Raw genomic sequence first — 21,254 nt, forward strand, 5'->3', positions numbered from 1 at the left:
CCAAGAACTTCTGCCACCCTGCAGAGGGGTCCTTGGAGACCCGACCCTCCCCAGATCTAGGCAGCTGCAGAAAGAGAGAAGAGGGTGGAAAAAAAAAAAAAAAAGAAACCAGACTGAGAACTCGATGTGCATGTCTCTGCGCTCCACACCTGTGGGAGGCTGCAGAAGCCGGGGAGGGTCCATCGCGTAGCGACCCCATCCCCAGTTTCCACTCTCTGAAGGCGGCGCCCTTAGAGCTGCCCCAACAGCCCGTGTGATTGATGGGGGAGAAGTGGGGTCAATCCCAACCCCAGACGGAGTGCTGGGCTAGCTGGGCCTGGCAGGTGGGGTAAAGGGTGCCCCTTGCAGTTTCCCACAGTAAACGGGATTAGGGAGGGCAGCCCACTTCAACCCCAGGATCCTAGCAGAACGGTCGCGGGGCGGAGCCGCCGCAGAGGCACAACCCAGGCCGCAGAGGGCGGGGCGGAGCCTCGAGGGAAGGGGGCGGGGCGGGACCGCCTAGGCGGGCCTGGAACCTGCTGGAAGTGTCGCAGTACCGCCGCCATGGCTCCTTCCGCCGCATGCAGGCAAAGAGTCCCCCGCCAGCCGGAGCCGGCACTCTTCCCGCAGCCGGAGCCACGCCCCGCGGCGAAACGCTGGCCCTGCCCCCGGGAGGGCCGGGATTTCCCGGCCTGCCCAGAGTTGGGCTTCCGATTCCGCACCGCCCGCGGGAAAGACCCCTTCCCCTTATCGGTCTGTTGGAATGTGTAGCGAAGATTCTAAAGGGAGATCGAGCCTGGGAGCGTAGGTGGGAGTGGTTGGCCATTTTTTAGGCGTCCTTCGAGGCCGGGACTCTTGGGTGTGGAGACGCCTGCCCTACAGGTTTCTATGGAGGTCAGTGGGGATTCTCGCCCCTGATCCGCCGCTTACGTCATGAGAGCATTCCCAACATCTATTTCTGATGGTGTCCTGTCTTGGAAGCGCAGAGACGGGGCTATGAAAACGAGTAAATACATGCGCTCCCCGTGCAAGACTGAGGCCAGATGCTCCCGTTCTTCACCGCCCCCTCCCCTATTTTGGACCATGACGTCAAGGTGGGCGGGCGGCGGCAGGTGCGGTGCTGACAGGCATCCTCCTTTAAGGCGGAGGGATCCGGGGGCGGGCAGCTAGTCTGTGCTTCGTCTTATATAAGGCGACTGGGGGCGCATAACCGTTCTTTTGAGTCACCCCAGTGCACTTCTGTCGCGGCGAGTGAGGTTGAGGCAGTCCTTGCCCGCTCAGCTCTCTAGTGTCTGCGATTCTTATTCTTTAAGGTAAGGCTGCAGTCTTCTCCGGGCTTTTCAGGTTAGATTGTTCTTCCTAGTTGTTTTCGTCTCTCGCGTCCTTTCCGACTCCCACATTTTGTTGTGTTGGGGCGGCTTTTGGGATAACGCTCCCATTTTCTGTTGGGGGTGGGGGGGAGCTCTTGAGTTCAGCCTCTTTTCTGTGCTTGGTGGCGGGGCTGCTTCTAGGCAGCTATTAGCCATGGGCGAGGTGGGCCGCGGAGTGGGTCTGGGCTAGTGGGCAGCTGCACGTGGTGGCCGCGCCGGCCCGGGACGCTGCCATGTTTGCCTCTCCACTTCCGGACGCGGCTACGGGGCGCCGGAGGGTCCCCAAGGGTTGTGGGTGTGCGCGCTCGGTGTGAGTCAGCACAGCTCGGTCCTGATCAGGTTTTGCCATCTCTTCTATTGGACGCGGTTTTAAAGTTTTTTCGGGTGCTTTCCGGGAGGGTCTGCGGCGAGGGATGTTTTCGGTCGTCTCTGGCCTGCGGTCTTGGTGCAGGAGGAGGGACGGGAGAGGGAAGGGGGCAGGCTCTGGGATTCATGGGTTTATTCCTCCCCCGCCCCTTCTCGAGAGCTGAGATTGTTCTGGAAGCTTCTGGAGCCCAGTGCCCCGCCCTGGTGCCCGGATGCTGGGGCGAAGGGAGGCTGCGCGGTGGCGCCCCCTTCCCGCGTGGTCCTGGCCGACGCATGTCCGGCAAGGACTAGAGTCGGCCCAGCCGACTACGGCCACCATCTTAGTTGTGTTTGGTTTGGACTTGCATCTCAGTGACGTGTGCTCAGGGGTCACGGTGGAGCTCTTGCTTTATCGGTTCTTTGTCTTAATAGCCACCCTGGGTGGGCATCCCACCGATCTCTCGAGTTAGCTTCCCCTACCACGTGAGGCAGTAATCCCACATCTGCTTGGAGATGCCTCAAGGGAGAGCAGTTTCAAGTCATTGCCCTTTAACGTAAAACTAGTCATGTTGGAGGTCGTCCCACCCAAAATGGTAGAACTGTAGTGATTTACATATTTAAATGTGTGTGAATTAACCGGGGTTATTACTTGCATTCGAGATACCTGGGTTAGGGGCGATACTCTGCATGCCTAACAAATTACCAGGTGATGCTGATCCATGGATCATTTCAACAGTAGTTCGGTTCCAAAGTACAAGAAACCTTAACACGTTTCATCGAGTGTGTTAGGCGCACCACCTCTCCCCATTGTTTTGCGTCTAAGGATGCAGCCTGAAATTTTTACAGGAAAGGATTTTGTCTCAGTACACAGCTCAAAACAGTTTGAACTGAATCTCTTAATGTCTTTATTGTAACCGGGGTGAACTCTAGTAGTCTTAAATTCTTGAGTTTTCTTATTTTAGATGCCTGAGGAAGTGCACCATGGAGAGGAGGAGGTGGAGACTTTCGCTTTCCAGGCAGAAATTGCCCAACTCATGTCTCTTATTATCAATACCTTCTATTCCAACAAGGAAATTTTTCTTCGGGAGTTGATCAGTAATGCTTCTGATGTGAGTGCCTTGGGTGTTTTCATTGGCGTTTTTTTGCCAAGTACTCCCCCCCCCAAAAAAAAAGGAGAAGGGGTGGTTTGGCATTTTGTGGTGTTCAGTGTTGAAAGGGATATAAATTTGCTGCAGTTACAAAAAGGTTTGCTTTATTCCATGGTGGGTAGGTGGATAGAGACTATAGTTGGATGCGGTTGTCAAACTACAAGTTAAATGGGTAATCAGATTGAGGGTATTTGGGAATAAAAAAAAGTTTTTTCTTTTGGGTGAAATGGGCTTTAAGGAAGCAGAATTGTAAAATTGCAATTTGTATTTCCAGGCCTTGGACAAGATTCGTTATGAGAGCCTGACAGACCCTTCCAAATTGGACAGTGGTAAAGAGTTGAAAATTGACATCATCCCCAACCCCCAGGAGCGCACCCTGACTCTGGTAGACACTGGCATTGGCATGACCAAAGCTGATCTTGTAAATAATTTGGGAACCATTGCCAAGTCTGGTACTAAAGCATTTATGGAGGCTCTTCAGGTATGTGGTATTTTAGCTAGGCACACACCATTCGTATTTTTTGGTGTTTGGTTTGCTGTTTCTTTGAAACTTGCATTCGACTTCTATAAACTTTTTGGCAGGCTGGTGCAGACATTTCCATGATTGGGCAATTTGGTGTTGGCTTCTACTCTGCCTACCTAGTGGCAGAGAAAGTGGTTGTGATCACAAAGCACAATGATGATGAACAGTATGCCTGGGAGTCTTCTGCTGGGGGTTCCTTCACTGTACGTGCTGACCATGGTAAGTTGGCTTTCCTCTTAAGGTGTCTGGGTGAGAATTCTGGGGAAACAGTAATAGAGATCTTGAGCATTTTATCTATAAAGCAATTATTTTTATAGTTTTGCATTTAGTTTCATTTTTTTACTCCATTTTGATTGACTTTTTCTAGGTGAGCCCATTGGGCGGGGTACCAAAGTGATTCTCCACCTTAAGGAAGACCAGACAGAGTACTTAGAAGAAAGGCGGGTCAAAGAAGTGGTGAAGAAGCACTCACAGTTCATAGGTTATCCCATCACACTCTATGTAAGTATGGACTGGTAACTCAAGTGAAGATGCTTTAGAGAATCTAAATGGACCTTTGGTTTTTTGCTTTCTGTATCCTGCATTTATCGTCTTTGATACTTTTAGCTGGAGAAGGAACGCGAGAAGGAAATCAGTGATGATGAGGCAGAGGAAGAGAAAGGTGAGAAAGAAGAGGAAGATAAAGATGATGAGGAGAAGCCTAAGATTGAAGATGTGGGCTCAGATGAGGAGGATGATAGTGGCAAAGATAAGAAAAAGAAGACAAAGAAGATCAAGGAGAAATACATTGATCAGGAAGAACTGAACAAGACCAAGCCCATTTGGACCAGAAACCCTGATGACATCACCCAGGAGGAATACGGAGAGTTCTATAAGAGCCTTACCAATGACTGGGAAGATCACTTGGCAGTGAAGGTAAGAAGCCTTACTTGTTGGCTCAATAGGAGGAGCCGATAATGGGCAAATGCAGCTTACCCAACTGGTTCGGAGCTGGGAGCTGTGAATGCCATGAGTTCACTTGCTAATGGACCTTTCCAGGGTGGAGAAGTGACATTTTCCCCCGTTACCTCACTTGTACTGTGGCAGCTTTACCCATCCGGGGTCCTGATTTGACGATTTCCTCATTGACCCAGGAATTATACACAGCTTGTACCATGTTGGGTTCATTTAGGGCGTTAGAGCTTAAATTTTCTCAACAGTTGCCTTAGCATCCACTCTATTCCTGGTGCTTAGGGGGAAGATTTTAGTTCCAAATATTGGATAATTTGGGGTTGGGACAAAAAGCCACTCTTATTTTGAAATACACAGTTGGATTATCTTGGATTTCTTTCAGCACTTCTCTGTGGAAGGTCAGTTGGAATTCAGAGCATTGCTGTTCATCCCTCGTCGGGCTCCTTTTGACCTCTTTGAGAACAAAAAGAAGAAGAACAACATTAAACTCTATGTACGCCGTGTGTTTATCATGGACAGCTGTGATGAATTAATACCAGAATATCTCAGTGAGTATCTTTTTGGCCTCATGTACTTGGGTTCAGCATTCTCAAGGGGACTGAAGTCTTTATCTTAGATGAAGGATCTTCTGCAACATAACAAGTGAAGGTTCAGTGAGAAAATTGGTCCTGTTGAATACAGATAACCCTGTGTATACCTTTATTTTTATCCTCTGCACTCCCCTACCTTTTTAAAACTGAGCTTACGTACCTGATTTCAGACTTCATCCGTGGTGTGGTTGACTCTGAAGACCTTCCCCTGAACATCTCCCGAGAAATGCTCCAGCAGAGCAAAATCTTGAAGGTCATTCGCAAAAACATTGTTAAGAAGTGCCTTGAGCTCTTCTCAGAGCTGGCAGAAGACAAGGAGAACTACAAGAAATTCTATGAGGCGTTCTCTAAAAATCTAAAGGTAAGGAGGCAGCAAGTACTTTTTGGCTGAAGGATCAGGATGGATTATTTCTTAGCAAGACTGCACTTCTCTTCCCCCCCGTAAAGCTTGGGATCCACGAGGACTCCGCTAACCGGCGACGCCTTTCTGAGCTGCTGCGCTATCACACCTCCCAGCCCGGAGACGAGATGACTTCTCTCTCAGGATACGTGTCTCGCATGAAGGAGACCCAGAAGTCCATCTACTACATCACTGGTACGCTGGAGCCTGGAGCCTGGGTCTGACCAAAGCCTCTCTTCAGAGGTGTGGGGAGAAGGGGAGGGCACTCAAGGATACCTGGGAACTGGCAGGTTGAGGCATTCTGGCCCTTGAGTCACACTAAGTAATCCTACAGGTGAGAGCAGAGAGCAGGTTGCCAACTCGGCATTTGTGGAGCGAGTGCGGAAGCGGGGCTTCGAGGTGGTGTACATGACGGAGCCGATAGATGAGTACTGTGTGCAGCAGCTCAAGGAGTTTGATGGGAAGAGTCTGGTCTCGGTTACCAAGGAGGGCCTGGAGCTGCCTGAGGATGAGGAGGAGAAGAAGAAGATGGAGGAGAGCAAGGCTAAGTTTGAGAACCTCTGCAAACTCATGAAAGAGATCTTGGATAAGAAGGTGGAGAAGGTAAGCAACTCTGGAACTAAGTGCTGTGTGACAGATGCCTCCAGGGCTATTTCCCTCCATCTCTGGTTGCTATACAGTTAGTGGTTTGGGGCAGCCCAATTTGTTTTCGCGCCAATCCTACCCTTTGTTTTCTTAACCAGGCAGATTTTAAGGTTGCTGTTTCTATTAAACTTAACAAAGATGAGGTACTTTTCCCCCCCGAGAACAGAACTTCAAGTATCACGTTTGCCTCGAGGTGGCAATTTGATTTGATATGAACCCAAGGTTTTTGTGACTGTCCACAGGTGACAATCTCCAATAGGCTTGTGTCTTCACCCTGCTGCATCGTGACGAGCACCTATGGCTGGACTGCCAACATGGAGCGCATCATGAAAGCCCAGGCACTCCGGGACAACTCGACCATGGGCTACATGATGGCCAAAAAGCACCTGGAGATCAATCCTGACCACCCCATTGTGGAGACCCTGCGGCAGAAGGCAGAGGCAGACAAGAATGACAAGGCTGTCAAGGACCTGGTGGTGCTGCTGTTCGAAACTGCGCTGCTCTCTTCCGGCTTCTCGCTTGAGGATCCCCAGACCCACTCCAACCGCATCTACCGCATGATCAAGCTAGGCTTGGGTGAGTCCTCTTGTCCTCTTGAGTGTGGCAAGGAGATGAGGAACCGGTCTGGTGGGCAGCCTGGACTGGGCGCCTTTTGGGTCGGGCCTCAGGTGGCTTTCTTCCTGCTTGTAGGCATCGAGGAGGAGGACGTGGCACCAGAGGAGCCCAGTGCTGCTGCTCCCGACGAGATCCCCCCCCTCGAGGGGGACGAGGACGCCTCTCGCATGGAAGAAGTAGATTAGGAATTCCTGCCTGCAGACTTCGTCCCCTCTGTAGAGTGTCCCCACGGCTCCCCCAGCAGCAGCCCCAGAGGCCTCGGCCCACTTGGTTCCTTCTGCTGATGTCTAGTGGTTTTATTTCTGTCCTTCTGTCTGAGGCAGGATGTAAGGGCCTCGAGCCCTGTTTCTTTCCACATTTGACATGGGGTCTGAATGTTGTGTGTTGTGTTTTTTTGTTTGTTCTGAAATTAAAGTATGCAAAATAAAGATGATGCAGGTTTTTTATACGCTTCTGCTCTCTCAAATCATGTGGACGCCCCCCCCCCCAAGTATGTATAATGCTGCCTTTGGAGTTTCCCTAGTTTCTGTTTCCCAAGTCTTAACCTGCCATCATCCTGAGTATAGATAACGTGATACATAGTAGGACTTTAAAAGTTTTTAAAAGGTCACTGGTAAGTTTAGAAGTCACACAAACGGGATCTAATGAAACTTGAAACGGTAAAAGAAAGAAAACCTACAGAACAGAAAATACTTGCAAATGATGCAACTGACAAGGGCTTAATTTCTAAAATAATACAAACAGCTCATACAAGTTGCTAACAAAAAAAAAATCCAATTTAAAAATGGGCAGAAGACCTAAATAGACATCTCTCCAAAGAAGACATACACATGGCCAATAGGCACATGAAAAGATGTTCAACATAGTTACTGGAGAAATGCAAATCAAAATGATGATGAGGTACCACCTCACATTAAAAAGTAAGCACATAACAGGACTTCCCTGGCAGTCCAGCGATTAAGACTGTGCTTCCACTGCAGTGGGTGCAGGTTCGGGAACTAAGATCCTTGCGTGCTGTGTGGTCAAAACAAAACCAAACAAAAAAGTCTGCAAATAACAAAAGCCTGGAGAGGGTGTGGAGAAAAGGGAACCCTCCTACACTGTTGGCGGGAATGCAGGTTGGTGTAGCCACCGAGGAAAACGGTATGGAGGTTCCTCAGAAAACTAAGAATAGAATTAACATATCCAGTAATCCACTCCTGGGCATATATCCAGACAAAACTAATTCAAACAGATGCACCCCTATGTCTGCAGCAGCACTAACTCACAATAGCCCAGACATGGAAACAAACGTCTGTTGACAGATGATAAAGATGTGGTACATATACACAAGGAAATACTACTCAGCCATTAAAAAGAATGAAATGCCATTTGCAGCAACATGGATGCAATTAGACATTACCATGCTAAGTAAAAGAGAAATACCATATGATAATCACATGTGGAATGTAAAATATGACACAAATGAACCTCTGAATCAAATCGGGGACAGAGAACAGACCAGTGGTTGCCGAGGGGGATGGGGGAGGCATGGAATGGGAGGTTGGGGTTAGCAGATGGAAGCTTTTATATGAACAAGAATGGATAAACAACAAGGTCCTACTGTATAGCACACAATTACATTCAGTATCTTATGATAAACCGTAATAGAAAACTACTTTAAAAAAGTGCGTGTAACAATCACTTTGCTGTACAGCAAAAATTAACACTAAATCAACTATACTTCAATTTTAAAAAATACTTATTAAAAGAAAAAAACTGAAGGTATAAATGGTATTTTTTTTTTAAATGGTATCTTTGAACTACCATATAACACGTTAAAAAGTCCCTTTCCTAAAGCACGTAGAGGGTCTTCCACTCAAAATTTTTTGACTTTACTGTGCTGATACAAAAGCACACACATGCAGTAGGAACTCCTTTTTTGAGTTTTGATCTTTTCCTGGGCTGACAGTATGAGGTGCCTTCACTGGTGTGGCTGGGCGCTGAGCTGCAGTTCCCAGCCACCTGGCCACAAACAAGTGGTACACGTAACCACCACTGCCTTTTCGTTTTCAGTATTAAACAAGTTAGATGAGATATTTGACACCTGTAAAACAGCCAACTGTAGGATGTTTTGAGCTGATGGAAGTCTTAGGTAGGGTAAGCCATGTCAGGTGTATTAAACACATTTTCAACTTCTGATGGGTTTATAGGACATAACCCATCTGAAGTTGAAAGTCTGTACTTCAGTCAACCAAAACACAGGACCGAGCCCACTGCAGCAATTTAATTTAATAAAATAAAATTATAAGAGCAAAAGTTACATTTCCAAAGTACCAAAACCTGCAACTGGCTCACGGAGCAGAGCCTAGGGATCCAGGAGCGGGGTGGGGGTGGCGGTGCTGGGCAGGCGGGAGGGACTCCCAACCCCCTCCCGCAGCACAGCACCGTCTTTCACTTACTCTGCTGGGAAAGCAGCATTTGGAGCCTACGACACTTGTGCTTCTCTCGCCAGAGTAAGAAATGCAGGTCTCTTGGAGTCTGAAAGGGTGGGTATTCAAGGTAGGGGACAAGCACAGGTGAGGCGTTGGCAGAGCCTACAGGACAAGACTTCAGGGAATTGGAGGAGGGAGGGGCTTTGGAAGGTGCCTCTGCCTTCTCAACACGGCCCCCTGCCCCTTCCCACTGTCACTGCCACCCTGGGAAGAATCCTGCCCACTAGAGGATGGGGGACTTAAGGCAAAGGGGAAGGCTGCCTCCTGGTCTCCATACCCCCAACTGCAGAGCTGGTCTGTGATACTAAGAAACCTGCATTTTGCCCTAGAGCCTGCCGCCTCCGAGAAGTTACAGTAGGACAGGAAAACTGGTACAGTGAGAGGGTCCTATTCACTTCATCGCTCGGGCCCCTCAAACCTTCTGCACAGATGACTCGACTGGCACGACCTTCTTTCCCCGCTGCTTTAGACGGCCCCGGGCGTAGACTCGGAGCAGGAGGGCAGCAAAGACCACAGCCACCCCCAGGCCCCCCACCACAGTGACAGTGTGGCCGTAGAGAAGGCAGGAGAGGAGGATGGCAAAAGCCTGGCGGAGGGTCATGATGATGGTGAAGACGGCAGCCCCAAACTGCCCAATAGTGTAGAAGATGAAGAGCTGGCCACACGCAGAGCAGATGGACAGCAGCAGGGTGTGGGCGGCAAACTCACTGTGTCGACCCATGAAGCGGACGCCCTCCAGGAGAGCCCCCTGCTCTAGCAGGGAGCCCACTGTGAAGAGGCAGGAGAAGAAGTTGACCCCAAACATCATCTGCACCGATGACATCTTATAGGCAAACAGGGCATCCTGCCAGTTGGAGGTGAAGCTGTCAAAGGCAATGTAACCTGCCAACAGGATGAGGCCTGAGAGCGTGGTGGCTGGGGAGCTGTGGGGTTCCGGTCCGCTGGACAGCAGAAACATGCTGACCCCGATGGAGACGAGGCCGGCGGTCAGATATTCCCAGTGCTCATAGCTGCGCCGAGACACCAATTTTCCCATCAGCATAACAGGGATCACCTTGGAGGCCTTGGCCAGCACCTGGGTCGGGAAGCTGACGAACTTGAGAGCTTCATATTGGCACCAGCTGCTGAGCACATTCGACAGGCTGGCAAAGGAGTACCGGTACATGGGTGCCCCATGCCGGGGCTGCTTGCATAAGATGCAGTAGAGGCCAGCCACCATCAGTGCCAGGACGCGGTTCATTAGCACCAGGAACTGTGAGTCCGAGAAGCGCTCACCTGGCAATGTGGCCGTGGCCCCGTAGCTGCGGGTCATCACTCTTTCCTGCAGCACTCCCCACGTCAGATAAGACACCTGGATGGGGAAGGGCGGAGGGAGAGGAGATAAGCAAGAGAAGGAAAAGGCAGGCCAAAAAGCGCAACAATCTCCTCCTTCCTCAGGATGATATCGAAAATGATGAGGATGGACAGCATAAATATCTGTAGTAACTAGAAGTTACTTTCTTCTTCTTCTCTCCCAAATCTGGATTCACCTTGCAGGCAATCAAGTGTGTGTGAAACAAAACAACAAATGCTTTAGGACTGACCAGACCCTGTCTGTCCCCACAGTAGGGATGTTAGAGCCGACTCCACCCCAAGTATTTTCTTCTCTATTTTCAACCAACTGTGGGAGGAAGAGTTCTTAAAGACTGCACACCTGTTAGTTCAACATGGTACACTAGGTGGAACCAGAAGTGCCCACTCCAAAATGCCATGAGGTCAGCATCTCAGCACCCCTCTCACACGCAGTAGTGAGTAAGGCTGAAACTTTAAACAGTGGGTTTACGGTATACGAGACATCATTACAAGGGGATGGGAGAAATCACAGAGGATAGAGACAGGAGGACAGAAAAGACAGCGTTTCCTCCAACCACCCCCAAGAAGATGGTGTGCCTCTGGGAGGAGGAGGACACACAACACAACCACCAGCAAACTGTTGGGACCGGTGGGGTAAAAGCTCTGGTTCCACAGAGTCCCTGTCCGCGGGGACCGACCCAGGAAGAGCTGCAGAGCCTGCCTACTTACCTGGAGCCCCGCAGCACAGAAGAGCAGCTTCAGGGCCTGCCAAGTGGGACTGGTCTCTGCTGGCTCTGCCCGGGGAGCCAGAGGAACCTCATCCGGGGCCTTGGGCTCATTGCCAAACACACAAGTTTTCACCAGGGGGAAGCAGAGACCCCTGCCTGGAGGAAGCACACAAGGTGAAACCCCGAACTTCTCCCTAGCACCTCATCTCCCCCACAGCTGCTAGCCCGCCCTGCTGGCCGCCCTTACTCCCTTGCCACGCCACCTCCCCTTTGCACTGCTGGCCAACACTCGTAATACAGACTGAGCAAACTTCCCCACACACCTGTCTCCAGGTAGTTCTTCCGCCTGAAGTACTGCACCAGCAGGTAGCCAGGTACCATAAAGCTCGCATAGCCAGCCGCGTTCACCAAAAAGCGGAAGAACCATAGCTGGGTCCATGACTCCAGAGGGCCTTCGGGGTTCTCTCCACCTGCCCCGAGGGAGGGGAGCGCAGCCAGCAGCACCACTGCCCACCACCTGCGGGGACCGCGGGCAGAAGCATCAGGGTCCAGCTCCTCACCCTCTGGGCCCTCCGGAGGGGACGACACTGGAGAAGGGCCCGGAGTTCCTCCCCGCCCCCCCCTCAGCTGCAGCCCAGCGCGGACAAAGAGGCTCTCTCTCTCTTGGCGTGGCCGGCGCGAGCCAGGCAGGGCTCCCTTCATCCCCGAGAGCGGACCCGCCCCTCCGGCCACACAGGTTCTCTCTGTTCCCTCCAGCGCTCCCTGACCCCGCCCTCGGGGCTCCCAGAGCCCCAGGGTCCCCCGATTTCTTCGCCCGACACTCCCGGAGCACCCGAGGAGCACAACGCCACGGCGCCCGCCTCCACCCACCGCACCCCCCTCCCCGCGCCGGCTCCGGGCAGCGCTAGGCTGGCCTCCTACCGGGCAGATGGGACCCCACCCGTCCCCCCGCGCTGAGGAGCGGCGGTCACGTGGCGCGGGGTTCGGTCACGTGGACTCGCCACTCCCCCTAGCCCCCCACCTGGCGTCCATGGTCCCGGCCGCGTGGGGCGGAGCGGGGCCGGGGAATGCGGGTCCCCGGGCCGCGCGCTCCCACCACTCCCGCTGTAGCCTCCAGGAGCAGCAGCCGAGGGGCCGGCTAGCGGAAGTGCCGCGCTCTTCCCGCCTCCCTCCCCGCGGCCGCCCCTCCGCCCCCGGCCGCGACCACGCAGCGCCCCCTCGCGGCCCGGCGGGAGACGCGGCTCGGCGCGCGGGAGGCTGGCTGCCTCTGTGGGCGCGTGGGGTGGGGTGGGGTGGGGTCGGGGAGCGGGAGCTCCAGCCCGGTGCCGCCCCCGCTTCGTCATCGCCCTTAGCCCTCACCACCGGCCCGGAGGTGGTGGTGACCACTGCCATCCTAGGAACGGGGACACAGGTTCTGCATCCCAGGCACATCCCCTTATGTTACCATTTCCCCGTTTTCTGGCAGAAGATGTCTCCTTCCTTCGGGGTCTGGGCCAGCAGTTCTGTCCCCGCATCCTCATGACCTTCGGAGGTTCCTTCTGCGTGACCTGGCCCCCGTCTACCTCGCCCCCTCACTCACCCCGCTGCAGAGCCCCACTGCTCTCAGTTCTAATTCACCAAAAGCCTTCCCCTGAAAGCTCTCCCCCTAACCCATACTCAGGCCTCCCCTGACCACCCAAAGTATGGCCCTACACCCACTCCACTGCTCTCCCTCCCACGATTCTTTTCCTTCCATCGCGACTTGCAATTACATATTTATTTGGATGTTTATGATTTTAATGGCTGCCTCACTAGACTAAGTCTCCAAGTGGCCAGAAACTGTTTTATTCCCACATATTCTATCCCAGCATAGGCCTGACCTAATAGGTGCCTCAAACATACGTGGAATGAGAGAAAACAACATACGAAGCCACGCTCCCTCGTGTCACCCTCCACAGGCTAGCCCTTCTCTCCAGGCTCCTCTAGGGCCGTGGTGAGGCCTCCCACTTGCATCTTCTCACTCCTCTTTCTCTTCCTCCATCCATCTGCATTTCCACGGAAGGGGCAAGGGTCTGTGCTGGACAGAGAGGCCTGAGGACCATTAGCCTCCCTACCCTCCCTACAAGGCCCTACCCTGCTCAAGTGACAACTTCCTTCTCTCTGCCTCCACAAGGTCACAGGGCAGGCCTGTCTCAAAATCCCCAATGCACACAAACAGGCACACACACAAAACAACTTGGGGCGGGAGTGGGGTGGGGGGGGTGTTTAAAAGTCTCTGCTGTTTTAGTGTCATGTTCTTGAAACTTCCCCATCCCCAAAGGCTCAGTTCAGGGCCTTCTGTGTGAAGTCTTTAAACAACAGTGTTTCAAAGTCCTCCTCAGCAGTGAGATGGAACCCTTCAGGGCCCTGCTCACTCACAGTTCAGTGTCTCTCCTCACTCAGGAGAGTCCATGTTGCCTACCGGCTGGCAGCTTCAGGCTGACCCCACGTGGGTAGAGACAAGAGCCCCGCCATCTTCAACAGAGGTAAACAGGCTTCGCCCAGGCTGCCTGGGGCTTTGGGGGTCCTTCCATCCACCTGGAAGCTCTTCCTTCCAGACTGGCTCTCTTACTTGCGGTCCCTCCTCTCAGCTCGGGACTGTGCTGGCCCCAAGCTCTGGCCTCAGCAGTCCCCAGGGCACATGGCCTGGGCCCAGACCGTAGCAGCTGTGGCTCCAGCTTTCAGATGGGAAGAGGTGGAGCGTCCAGGGCCCTAGAGCCTGTCCCGGCTTCAGTCAGCACACAGCAGTGGCTTCCCGGAGATCTTCAGATCATCAAAGGGCAAAAGGGCAAAGGGCTGAGGAAGAGGATGGAGAGAAGCAAGATCAGGGCCCGTGGACAAAGGCAGCGGTGGGGGAAGGGGGCTGGGAGACCTATTGGGCCCTTTCCTCCCCACCAAGTGTCGTTGAAGGACATCAGGGAACAAATCTTCCTACTAATCCCCAAAACAGTGGTCCCCCAGGGCTTCTAGGGCCTGTTTTTGTTTTTATTTGGGGAGGAGGGTGTTGGGAAAGTGTACTCACAAAACACTTTGAATATTTTTTTACATCAAACATTTAAAAATGGGAAAGATGCTACAGAAAATCTAGGTTTCATCTCTCTTAAAAAATTCCAAGACCTGGGAATACTGGGCCCACATTCCTCCTCTGCAAGTATCTGCTGACCTTCAGACAAGACTGTCTGGTCTCCTGCAGGCACCACCACCTGGCTCTCTTACACCCAGCCTGCTTCTCTGATGCACTTTAGCTGCACGGCTCCTGTAGGAGTCCATGTTTGGGCCCCTGGTCCTGACCAATTAAGAACACAGACTGCGAGAGGGGCAGAGGCTTGCCCAAGGTCCCACAGCTGGTGAGCGGCAGAGCCGTGATTTACACCCTGGGCTCCTAACTCCTTGGCCCTTTCAGCTATTACAGCGCCTGTCTCCACAAGGGAGGTCCTGGACAGCAGAGCTGAGTGTCCGCCTCTTACATCCTCGGCCAGGTCCTGGGGAGTCTCGTCCTCCACGTTTCTTAGCAGGGAGTCGGCACCTGCCTCGCACAGGGTGGATGAGATGCTGCTGAGGCCCCGGCCCGCGGCGAGGTGCAGGGGTGTGCACCCGTTGAGCATGCGGGCGTCCACCCGGGCCCCAGCCTGGAGGAGGAACTGCACCAGACCCCGCTCGTGGGTCTCCACGGCCAGATGCAGCGCTGTCTTCCCGCTCGTGCCCTCCTGCGGGGGAAGAAGGGTGTCAGCCAAGGCCCTCAAGAGAAAGCATCCCGGGCCTGGGCCCTGGGCTGGGCAGCACCTTGATTGGCTGCCTCACCTGTGCGTTGATGTCAGCTCCGTTCTGCAGCAGCAGTTCCATGAGTGGCCAGTTCCTCTGCAGGGTGGCGATGTGGAGACAGGACAGACCTGGGAATGGGGTGAGGGTGGGGGCTGCATCCACCAGCTCCGCTCTCTCTCCCTTTCTTCAGGGGCCTCCCTTACCCCTCAGTCCCAAGGGACCCCCTGCCCACTCAGTGCCTCTGATCACAGGACTGTTAAAACACAAACCCAAAAACCCCCTCAAAAGTCTGGGGGGAAAGGAACTCAAAGTTTCCACCTTTTCAGAGTCATGTTATTGAAACTTTCACGCTTCAGGGGTCAGGTTGCTGAGTGACACCCCCCCACACACACCGTCCCCCAACACACACACCCTCCCCCATGCACACACACACCCTCCCCCATGCACACACACTCCCCCAACATACTCCCCTCCCCCATACACACACCCTCCCCCAACACACCCCCCTGCCCCATACACACACATACACACTCCCCCCATACACACACACACACACACACAGTCACTCTTTTTCTAAAACTCTACCTGCCTTCAGGCCCCTTCCAAAAGCCACCTTCTTGAGAGCTCTCTGGATCCTCAGGCCCCAGCCCCTCCCCAGGGGTCACCTCCTCCCATGAGCTCCCCTAGCCATTTTGCTAGTTCCTTCCTGGCCTGGGCCCCTCTCTGCCCCTCTCTGCTTAGAGAACTAGATTCAAATTCACACCCCTCACCTCTTTCAAATCTCTGCTCAAATGTCCGGGCTCCACGAGGGTTTCCCCCACCACCCTGTTTAAAAATCACATCACCTCCCCCCCCACACACTCCAGTCCCCTCACTCGGCTCTGCTGTATCCACAGCAGTGACTGCGCGTTAACCTCCTAGAGGACTCACTTCTTACGTTTATTGTTTGCCTCAGACATTCTCTGTTTTGCTCACAGATGCAAGCCTGGCTCCTACAATAGTGTCTGGCACACAGAAAGCCCTCAGTACATTTTTGTTGAATGAATTAATGAGTTCATCTAATCTCTATTAAACTGAATATCTTGAGGGGAAAAGTTTAGCTCTCTGCTTAGCATACAGTAAGTTCTCAATAAATTCTAAATAGAACCCATTCACTCATTCATTTGTCCATTCATTCTTTCTTTAAGCAAAGGTATTCTGAGTACCTATGTGCTTAGAACTGGAGATGCATCATCAATGGACAAGCTGTGACCCTCCCTTCCCTAAGAGCGGGGTCCCTGTCTCCTGTCCCCTCCTCATCTCATGGGCCCTGAGGCTGCCCGCACCTTGCCAGTTTTGTAGCTGGAGGTCCAGGGAGTGAGGCGGTCCTCTGCCTGGCTCTGGCTGCCCTTCCAGCAGGCAGCGGGCGCAGGCCAGGTGCTGGCGCTGGCAGGCCACATGCAGGGCCGTGTCACCGTGTCGGTCCTGTAGCACCCGGCTGGCCCCCTTCAGCACCAGGGCCCGAACTGCACCTGGCTGGTCCAGATGTACGGCCAGATGGAGTGCTGTCTGCAGGCACAAAGAGAGGGTCACAGGGCCACTGCAGCGTGCTCCCACTTCCAGGAACATGCTAGCGTGGGCACAGAAATTGCCAGAGGCCAGCACCTTCTTTGAGGACTGCTTATAAATGCTATGGTCCTGGTCTTCCTTCTGTTACCCCCCACCAAGTTCTTGGGACCCCAATTCTGGAGGCAAGGTAAGGGGAGTGGGCCCCTGCTCTCCTTTTAGGTCGCCTAAGCCCCTGGAGAAAGGATGGAGTGGGGGGCAGGGTCTAGTATCTCACCTTCTGGGGAGACCTCTGTTACCTTAGGTGATGGGGAGAGTTGGGGGGAGGAGACAGAGGCACCAGGCAGTCTCCACCTGGCAAACTCCTCCTTGAATGCTCCATGCAGAGTCACCTCCCGTATTAAGCCTTCCCTGGCTGCTTCCCACAGACATTGGTTCCCACAGCAGCTGGCATGCATCTCCATCACAACTCTCATCACCATGCTGTGTAATTAGGTATCGACACGAGTCCCCTAGCCCAGGCTTGAGCACCTTGTGGGCAGAGGCTGTCCTCTCTGCATCCTCAGCTTCTAGCCCAGTGTCTGGCATGTGACTTCCTGAGGGAGCAGCCTAAGGATGCTGTGCTGCTACTGGGACAGACACCTACCTACAGACATAGGTATCTGGGCTCAGCCCACTCTCTCCACCCACCTGGTAAAGGTTGTTCTGAATGTCCAGGACCTCCTGAGGCAGCAAAGCCAGGCAATAGAGCAGCACAGCCGGGGCCTCGTGAATCACTGCCAAGTGGATCAGCCTGGGAGGAAGAGGCAAGGTTTGGGGTCAGGGCCCAGGCCAGAGAGAGTGGGCTGGGGTCCTGGGGTTAGAAGGAACACATCAACGTCTAAGCTGCCACCCGTACGGTAGGTGCGGGAAGTGAGAGTTTGGGCCAGGAAGTGAGGGTTGGTGCGGGAAGCCAGGATCCTGGGGGTGGGAGCTCCAAGTTCCCATCTCTGGCCTTCAGGAGGGCCTTGGCTGAGTGAGTGCGGGCAGGGTGCTGACGGGACAAGGTCCTTCCTGTCCAGCCTGCCCACACCCTGCTCCCCTCTGGCCCCAGGGCCCTGCCAGGCAGCTGCAGGCTCAAAGCCAAACTGAAAGCTGCTGGGGTAGTGCAGAGGTGGTTTCCAGGGCTGGGCTCCCCATCTCTGCCCGCCTCAGCGGGGAGGACAGAGAGGGCAGGGGTGGGATCACTCCCCTCCCCGCTCAGAAACACATTCCGAGACAGAAGCTCTTGGAAGAGGAGCAGGAAGCAGGGCAGCACCCTGTCCGGCTGCCCTCCACAGGGCGGCCAGAGGGCCACTCTTCAGACAGCAGGGCGTGGGAGGGGCCTGACCTAGGGCCCCCGCTCCCGTGCACACCTCCGAGGGGAGGCCTGGCAGTGCAGAAAATGTGTGCTTGGTGGGGGATAAAGAGCCGTAACCTGGGGGGCGGGGGGTGGCTAGGAGGGGAAGTTCCAGCCCTGGGGTTTCCCCACATCAGGTGGGGAAAATGAAAGCCAGAGCTGGAGGGTCTAGGCCAGGGACAGCTGCCTCGGGGCATTCGACAGGGGGGTAGCTTGGCTGAAAGGCCCGTCTGGGCTGGGGAGGGGGCTGCTCGGGTGGGAGGGGCGCTGGCTCTGGTGGCAGGCGAGGCCCAGGAGAGAGTGACGGAGGGAGGGAGGGAGGAACCGTGCTGGAAATCCCCTCGGCCAGGGCCTGCTCTCTGGTCACATTCCTGCAGCCACCTCCCTCTCTCCCTCAGTCTCCCCTCCTCCCACTTCCTCTTCCCATTTCCATATGTCCCACAGCCCAGACACCTCCGGAGGGAAGAAGGTGCCCCCTCCTCTCAGGGAACCCCCAGGGGAGTCTTGACACCTCTCCCGCCAACCCCCCTTGGGTCTAGACACCACATCTGTCTTTAACTAGAGAAGGTCAAGGCAGGGGCTGGGAGGTTAACAAAGGAGGGCAGGCTCAGAAGCCACTCCCTGGGTCAAAGGTCAGCCATAGGTATTCTGCACAGAGCCCGCACAATCTTGGTTGTGGGCCTGAGGGCTGGTGATTTGGACACAGAGTACAAAAAGGCCTAGGGTCACCCAATGGGTCCAGAGACTATCTTTGTCAAAGGCCACCCAGGACCCTTGCATCTCCAAAAAAGCAGGTCAAGACAGATATCTCCTGCCTCCTCAGCCCCATTCATTCCAGCACCCCAGATCTGGGGCCCCAGCCCCCCTCCACTCTGTTTCTCACCCCCGCAAATCTCAGCCACCCCCTCTCCTGTCGGTGTTGGTGTTTTCTTCTTCCCGAGGGGCAAATCCTCAACTGGCCAGTCCCTGCCACATAACTGTCTCTTACTTCAACTGCCCCCCAGCCCAGTCTCCACCAAGCTCCACCTGGGCCTGGGGAGGAAGGATGAAGTAAAGGGGTCACACAGGACAGTGAGGGGGACTTGTGGGGCTCAGGAGGTGGAGAGTGTCGGTAAGGCTGACTCTAGCCCTCACTTCCCCTTTCTCAGCAGAGGAGGAAGTTAGCTGGGGTAGCCAGCCGCCTGTCTGTCTGCTGGGGCAAGAGTGCCCCAGCCTGGCTCACCTCCTCCTCCTTAGGGCCAGCCTCAGCAATGCACCCTGGCAGCACCCCCAAGCCCAGCTTCCTGGGCCCACTGGCAGCCTGTAACTGGCCCCTCTTGTTCCTTGAGACTGGGCATTCTGAGGTCAGAGGCCGGGAATCCCAGATATTGAGCAAACAAGGATGCCCTGTCTCCCAGTAAGGAAAAAACAAAACAAAACAAAACTGAGCTGGTCAGGGGAATTTTCTCTTCCTAGGGATGGGTTACTGACAGATTTCCAAGATGATAGCTGGGTTTCCAGGTGCCTGGTAAGGGCCCTGCCAAAAGGTGGGGCAGGCAGATGATGCCAGGTCCTCTGGACTGGCTACAGCTCAAAAATGGGTTGAGAGTTAAGTTTGAAAGAGAGAGTGGGGACGGCCCCTTCCAGAGCTGGTGCCTTGAGGGATTCTCACATAGGGGGTTGCGGCTCCTGGGGGAGGCCCCGAGTTACCATTGGGAAGCAGGAAGGGATCCTGTCTTAGCCTAGCCCCCATACTCACGTGTCTCCGTCCTCGGAGATGTAAGTGAGTGCTTCCAGCTGCTGAGGGCTCAGCGCCCCCGCGGCGGGAAGCGGCGAGTCTGGGGCTGGGTCCTCGGTCTTGGGGTCCCCCAACAAGGACAGGGGCTCAGTGAGCGATGAGGAGCCATAGGTAGAGTCAGCCCGCTCCCCGTCTGTGTCTTCCTTCTCCTCTGGCTCCTTGGCGGTTCCCGGAGGATGAGTCCAGGGATGGGGGCACCCTCCGTCTGAGGGCCCAGAGGCTGGGGCCGGGGTAGGCTCGGGCAGAGAGCGCAGAGAGCGCAGAGACTCGATGCCCGAGTCATACTGGCTCTCATCCGTCTCGTCCGGCCCCTTCCGCGCCTCCGACATCCCCGCGGCGCCGGCCCGCCGGGGCCCGGTCCGAGCAGGAGCCGAGTCCGCGCCGCCTTTCCGGGTTGCAGGTCCGCCTTGCAGAGCGGGTGCTGGGCCCGGAGTGGCCTCCTTCCCGGGCTGCGGGGGCCCGAGGGGTCGGCGAGAAGCGTGGAGAGGCTCGGAACGCTGGCGGGGTCCTCGGCATCCGCTACTCCGGGCAGCTGGGTAGCCCAGTATGATGCGCTCGCTCGCCCCGCCCTCAGGCTCCGCCCCCGGCAGGCGCCGCGCTTCCGGACCGAGACCCCGCCCTTCGGAATCCCCCTTACCCCGCCCTCTGCGTTGGCTCCGAGTCAGGGGTTCCCCGGTCCTGACTCACTCGTGCGTTAATTCACCCATTCATTCATTCATCCAACCATCCATTCATTCTTTCCCCCTTCCTTCTTCATTTCATTTATTAATTCCGTGCATTCTTTCCTTCACTTCCTGTTTCTTCATTCATTTCCCCCATTCATTCATTTATTATTATTTTTTTTAATGCTTCCTAGGATCTTTTTTTAAAATTATTTATTTATTTAGGCTGCACCGCGTCTTACTTGCGGCGCGCGGGATCTTCGTTGTGGCACTCGGGGTCTTTAGTTGCAGCATGCAGGCTTCTTAGTTGCAACATGCGGACTCTTAGTTGGGGCATGCCAACTTTATGCGGGCTTCTTAGTTGAGGCATGCATGCGGGATCTAGTTCCCCGACCAGGGATCGAACTGGGCCCTCTGCATTAGGAGCACATAGTCTTACCCACTGGACCACCAGGTAAGACCCCATTAGTTTGTTTTTAAAGGAATATTTATTAATCATCTGCACAAGCTGGGCGTCCTCTGGGGAGGGCACGTGGGAGGTGGGACGGGGAAACGTTGCTACCTGTCTCCTGACCATTGCTCTCAATTTCTCTTGCTTTTCCAGGAGACAAAGGGGACACCCATGTCTTTAAAGGAGAACTTCTCCCTTTGGGTCCTGGATAGAGGGTCTCCTGTGTCAACTTCCCAGATCACATAGAATTGGACATGAGGATGTGCTTTTTTTAAAAAAAATTATTTATTTATTTTTGCCTGCGTTGTGTCTTGGTTGCTGCACGCAGGCTTTCTTTTTAGTTGCGGCGAGCAGGGGTTACTCTTCGTTGCGGTGCGGTGCTTAGGCCTCTCATTGCGGTGGCTGGCTTCTCTTGTGGAGCACTGGGCTCTAGGCGCGCGGGCTCAGTAGCTGTGGCGCACGGGGCTTACTTGCGCCGGGGCATGTGGGATCTTCCCCGACCAGGACTCAAACCCGTGTTCCCTGCATTGGCAGGCGGATTCTTAACCACTACACCACCAG

At 54.3% G+C, this 21,254-nt stretch overlaps 3 protein-coding genes across 4 annotated transcripts; 1 reads left to right on the forward strand and 2 right to left on the reverse strand.

The window, feature by feature from the left end:
- Positions 1-1,180: 1,180 nt before the first annotated feature.
- Positions 1,181-7,014, forward strand: HSP90AB1 (heat shock protein 90 alpha family class B member 1). Of its 2 annotated transcripts, none has more exons than XM_081247619.1 (12): positions 1,181-1,292; positions 2,657-2,803; positions 3,117-3,323; positions 3,425-3,584; positions 3,733-3,866; positions 3,972-4,280; positions 4,699-4,864; positions 5,077-5,267; positions 5,354-5,501; positions 5,641-5,909; positions 6,194-6,527; positions 6,642-7,014. In XM_081247619.1, exons 2-12 carry the CDS (start codon positions 2,657-2,659, stop codon positions 6,749-6,751), a joined length of 2,175 nt encoding a protein of 724 aa, XP_081103745.1. In that variant the 5' UTR covers positions 1,181-1,292; the 3' UTR covers positions 6,752-7,014. The 2 variants fall into 2 exon arrangements, with proteins under 2 accessions (XP_081103745.1, XP_081103746.1); XM_081247620.1 differs by having other exon boundaries at positions 1,190-1,323.
- Positions 7,015-8,822: 1,808 nt separating this feature from the next.
- Positions 8,823-12,275, reverse strand: SLC35B2 (solute carrier family 35 member B2). Its single transcript, XM_081245471.1, has 4 exons — positions 12,122-12,275; positions 11,424-11,617; positions 11,102-11,256; positions 8,823-10,391 (listed from the first exon to the last, which is right to left on the reverse strand). The coding sequence occupies exons 1-4, from the start codon at positions 12,130-12,132 to the stop codon at positions 9,453-9,455; spliced, it is 1,299 nt and encodes a 432-aa protein (XP_081101597.1). The 5' UTR covers positions 12,133-12,275; the 3' UTR covers positions 8,823-9,452.
- A 1,054-nt stretch (positions 12,276-13,329) lies between these two features.
- On the reverse strand, positions 13,330-20,590 carry NFKBIE (NFKB inhibitor epsilon). The gene is made up of 6 exons (XM_081246141.1): positions 19,542-20,590; positions 17,116-17,218; positions 16,206-16,428; positions 14,920-15,008; positions 14,586-14,825; positions 13,330-13,914 (listed from the first exon to the last, which is right to left on the reverse strand). The coding sequence occupies exons 1-6, from the start codon at positions 19,907-19,909 to the stop codon at positions 13,849-13,851; spliced, it is 1,089 nt and encodes a 362-aa protein (XP_081102267.1). The 5' UTR covers positions 19,910-20,590; the 3' UTR covers positions 13,330-13,848.
- Positions 20,591-21,254: the final 664 nt, after the last annotated feature.

The sequence above is a fragment of the Mesoplodon bidens genome (assembly GCF_964165515.1).
Source record: "Mesoplodon bidens genome assembly, chromosome: 10".
Classification (NCBI taxonomy): Eukaryota; Metazoa; Chordata; class Mammalia; order Artiodactyla; family Ziphiidae; genus Mesoplodon; species Mesoplodon bidens.

Excerpts from the sequence above, each read along its gene's own strand:
- HSP90AB1 (XM_081247619.1), top strand. The coding sequence starts at position 2,657 with ATGCCTGAGGAAGTGCACCATGGAGAGGAGGAGGTGGAGACTTTCGCT. Across the intron at positions 5,502-5,640 it reads GTCCATCTACTACATCACTG|GTGAGAGCAGAGAGCAGGTT; the intron begins GTACGCTGGAGC and ends GTAATCCTACAG. Across the intron at positions 6,528-6,641 it reads CATGATCAAGCTAGGCTTGG|GCATCGAGGAGGAGGACGTG; the intron begins GTGAGTCCTCTT and ends TCCTGCTTGTAG.
- SLC35B2 (XM_081245471.1), bottom strand. Across the intron at positions 11,257-11,423 it reads GAAGAACTACCTGGAGACAG|GCAGGGGTCTCTGCTTCCCC; the intron begins GTGTGTGGGGAA and ends TGCTTCCTCCAG. Across the intron at positions 10,392-11,101 it reads TCTGTGCTGCGGGGCTCCAG|GTGTCTTATCTGACGTGGGG; the intron begins GTAAGTAGGCAG and ends TTCCCCATCCAG.
- NFKBIE (XM_081246141.1), bottom strand. The coding sequence starts at position 19,909 with ATGTCGGAGGCGCGGAAGGGGCCGGACGAGACGGATGAGAGCCAGTAT. Across the intron at positions 16,429-17,115 it reads TTCAGAACAACCTTTACCAG|ACAGCACTCCATCTGGCCGT; the intron begins GTGGGTGGAGAG and ends TTGTGCCTGCAG. Across the intron at positions 14,826-14,919 it reads GAGCTGACATCAACGCACAG|GAGGGCACGAGCGGGAAGAC; the intron begins GTGAGGCAGCCA and ends CTTCCCCCGCAG.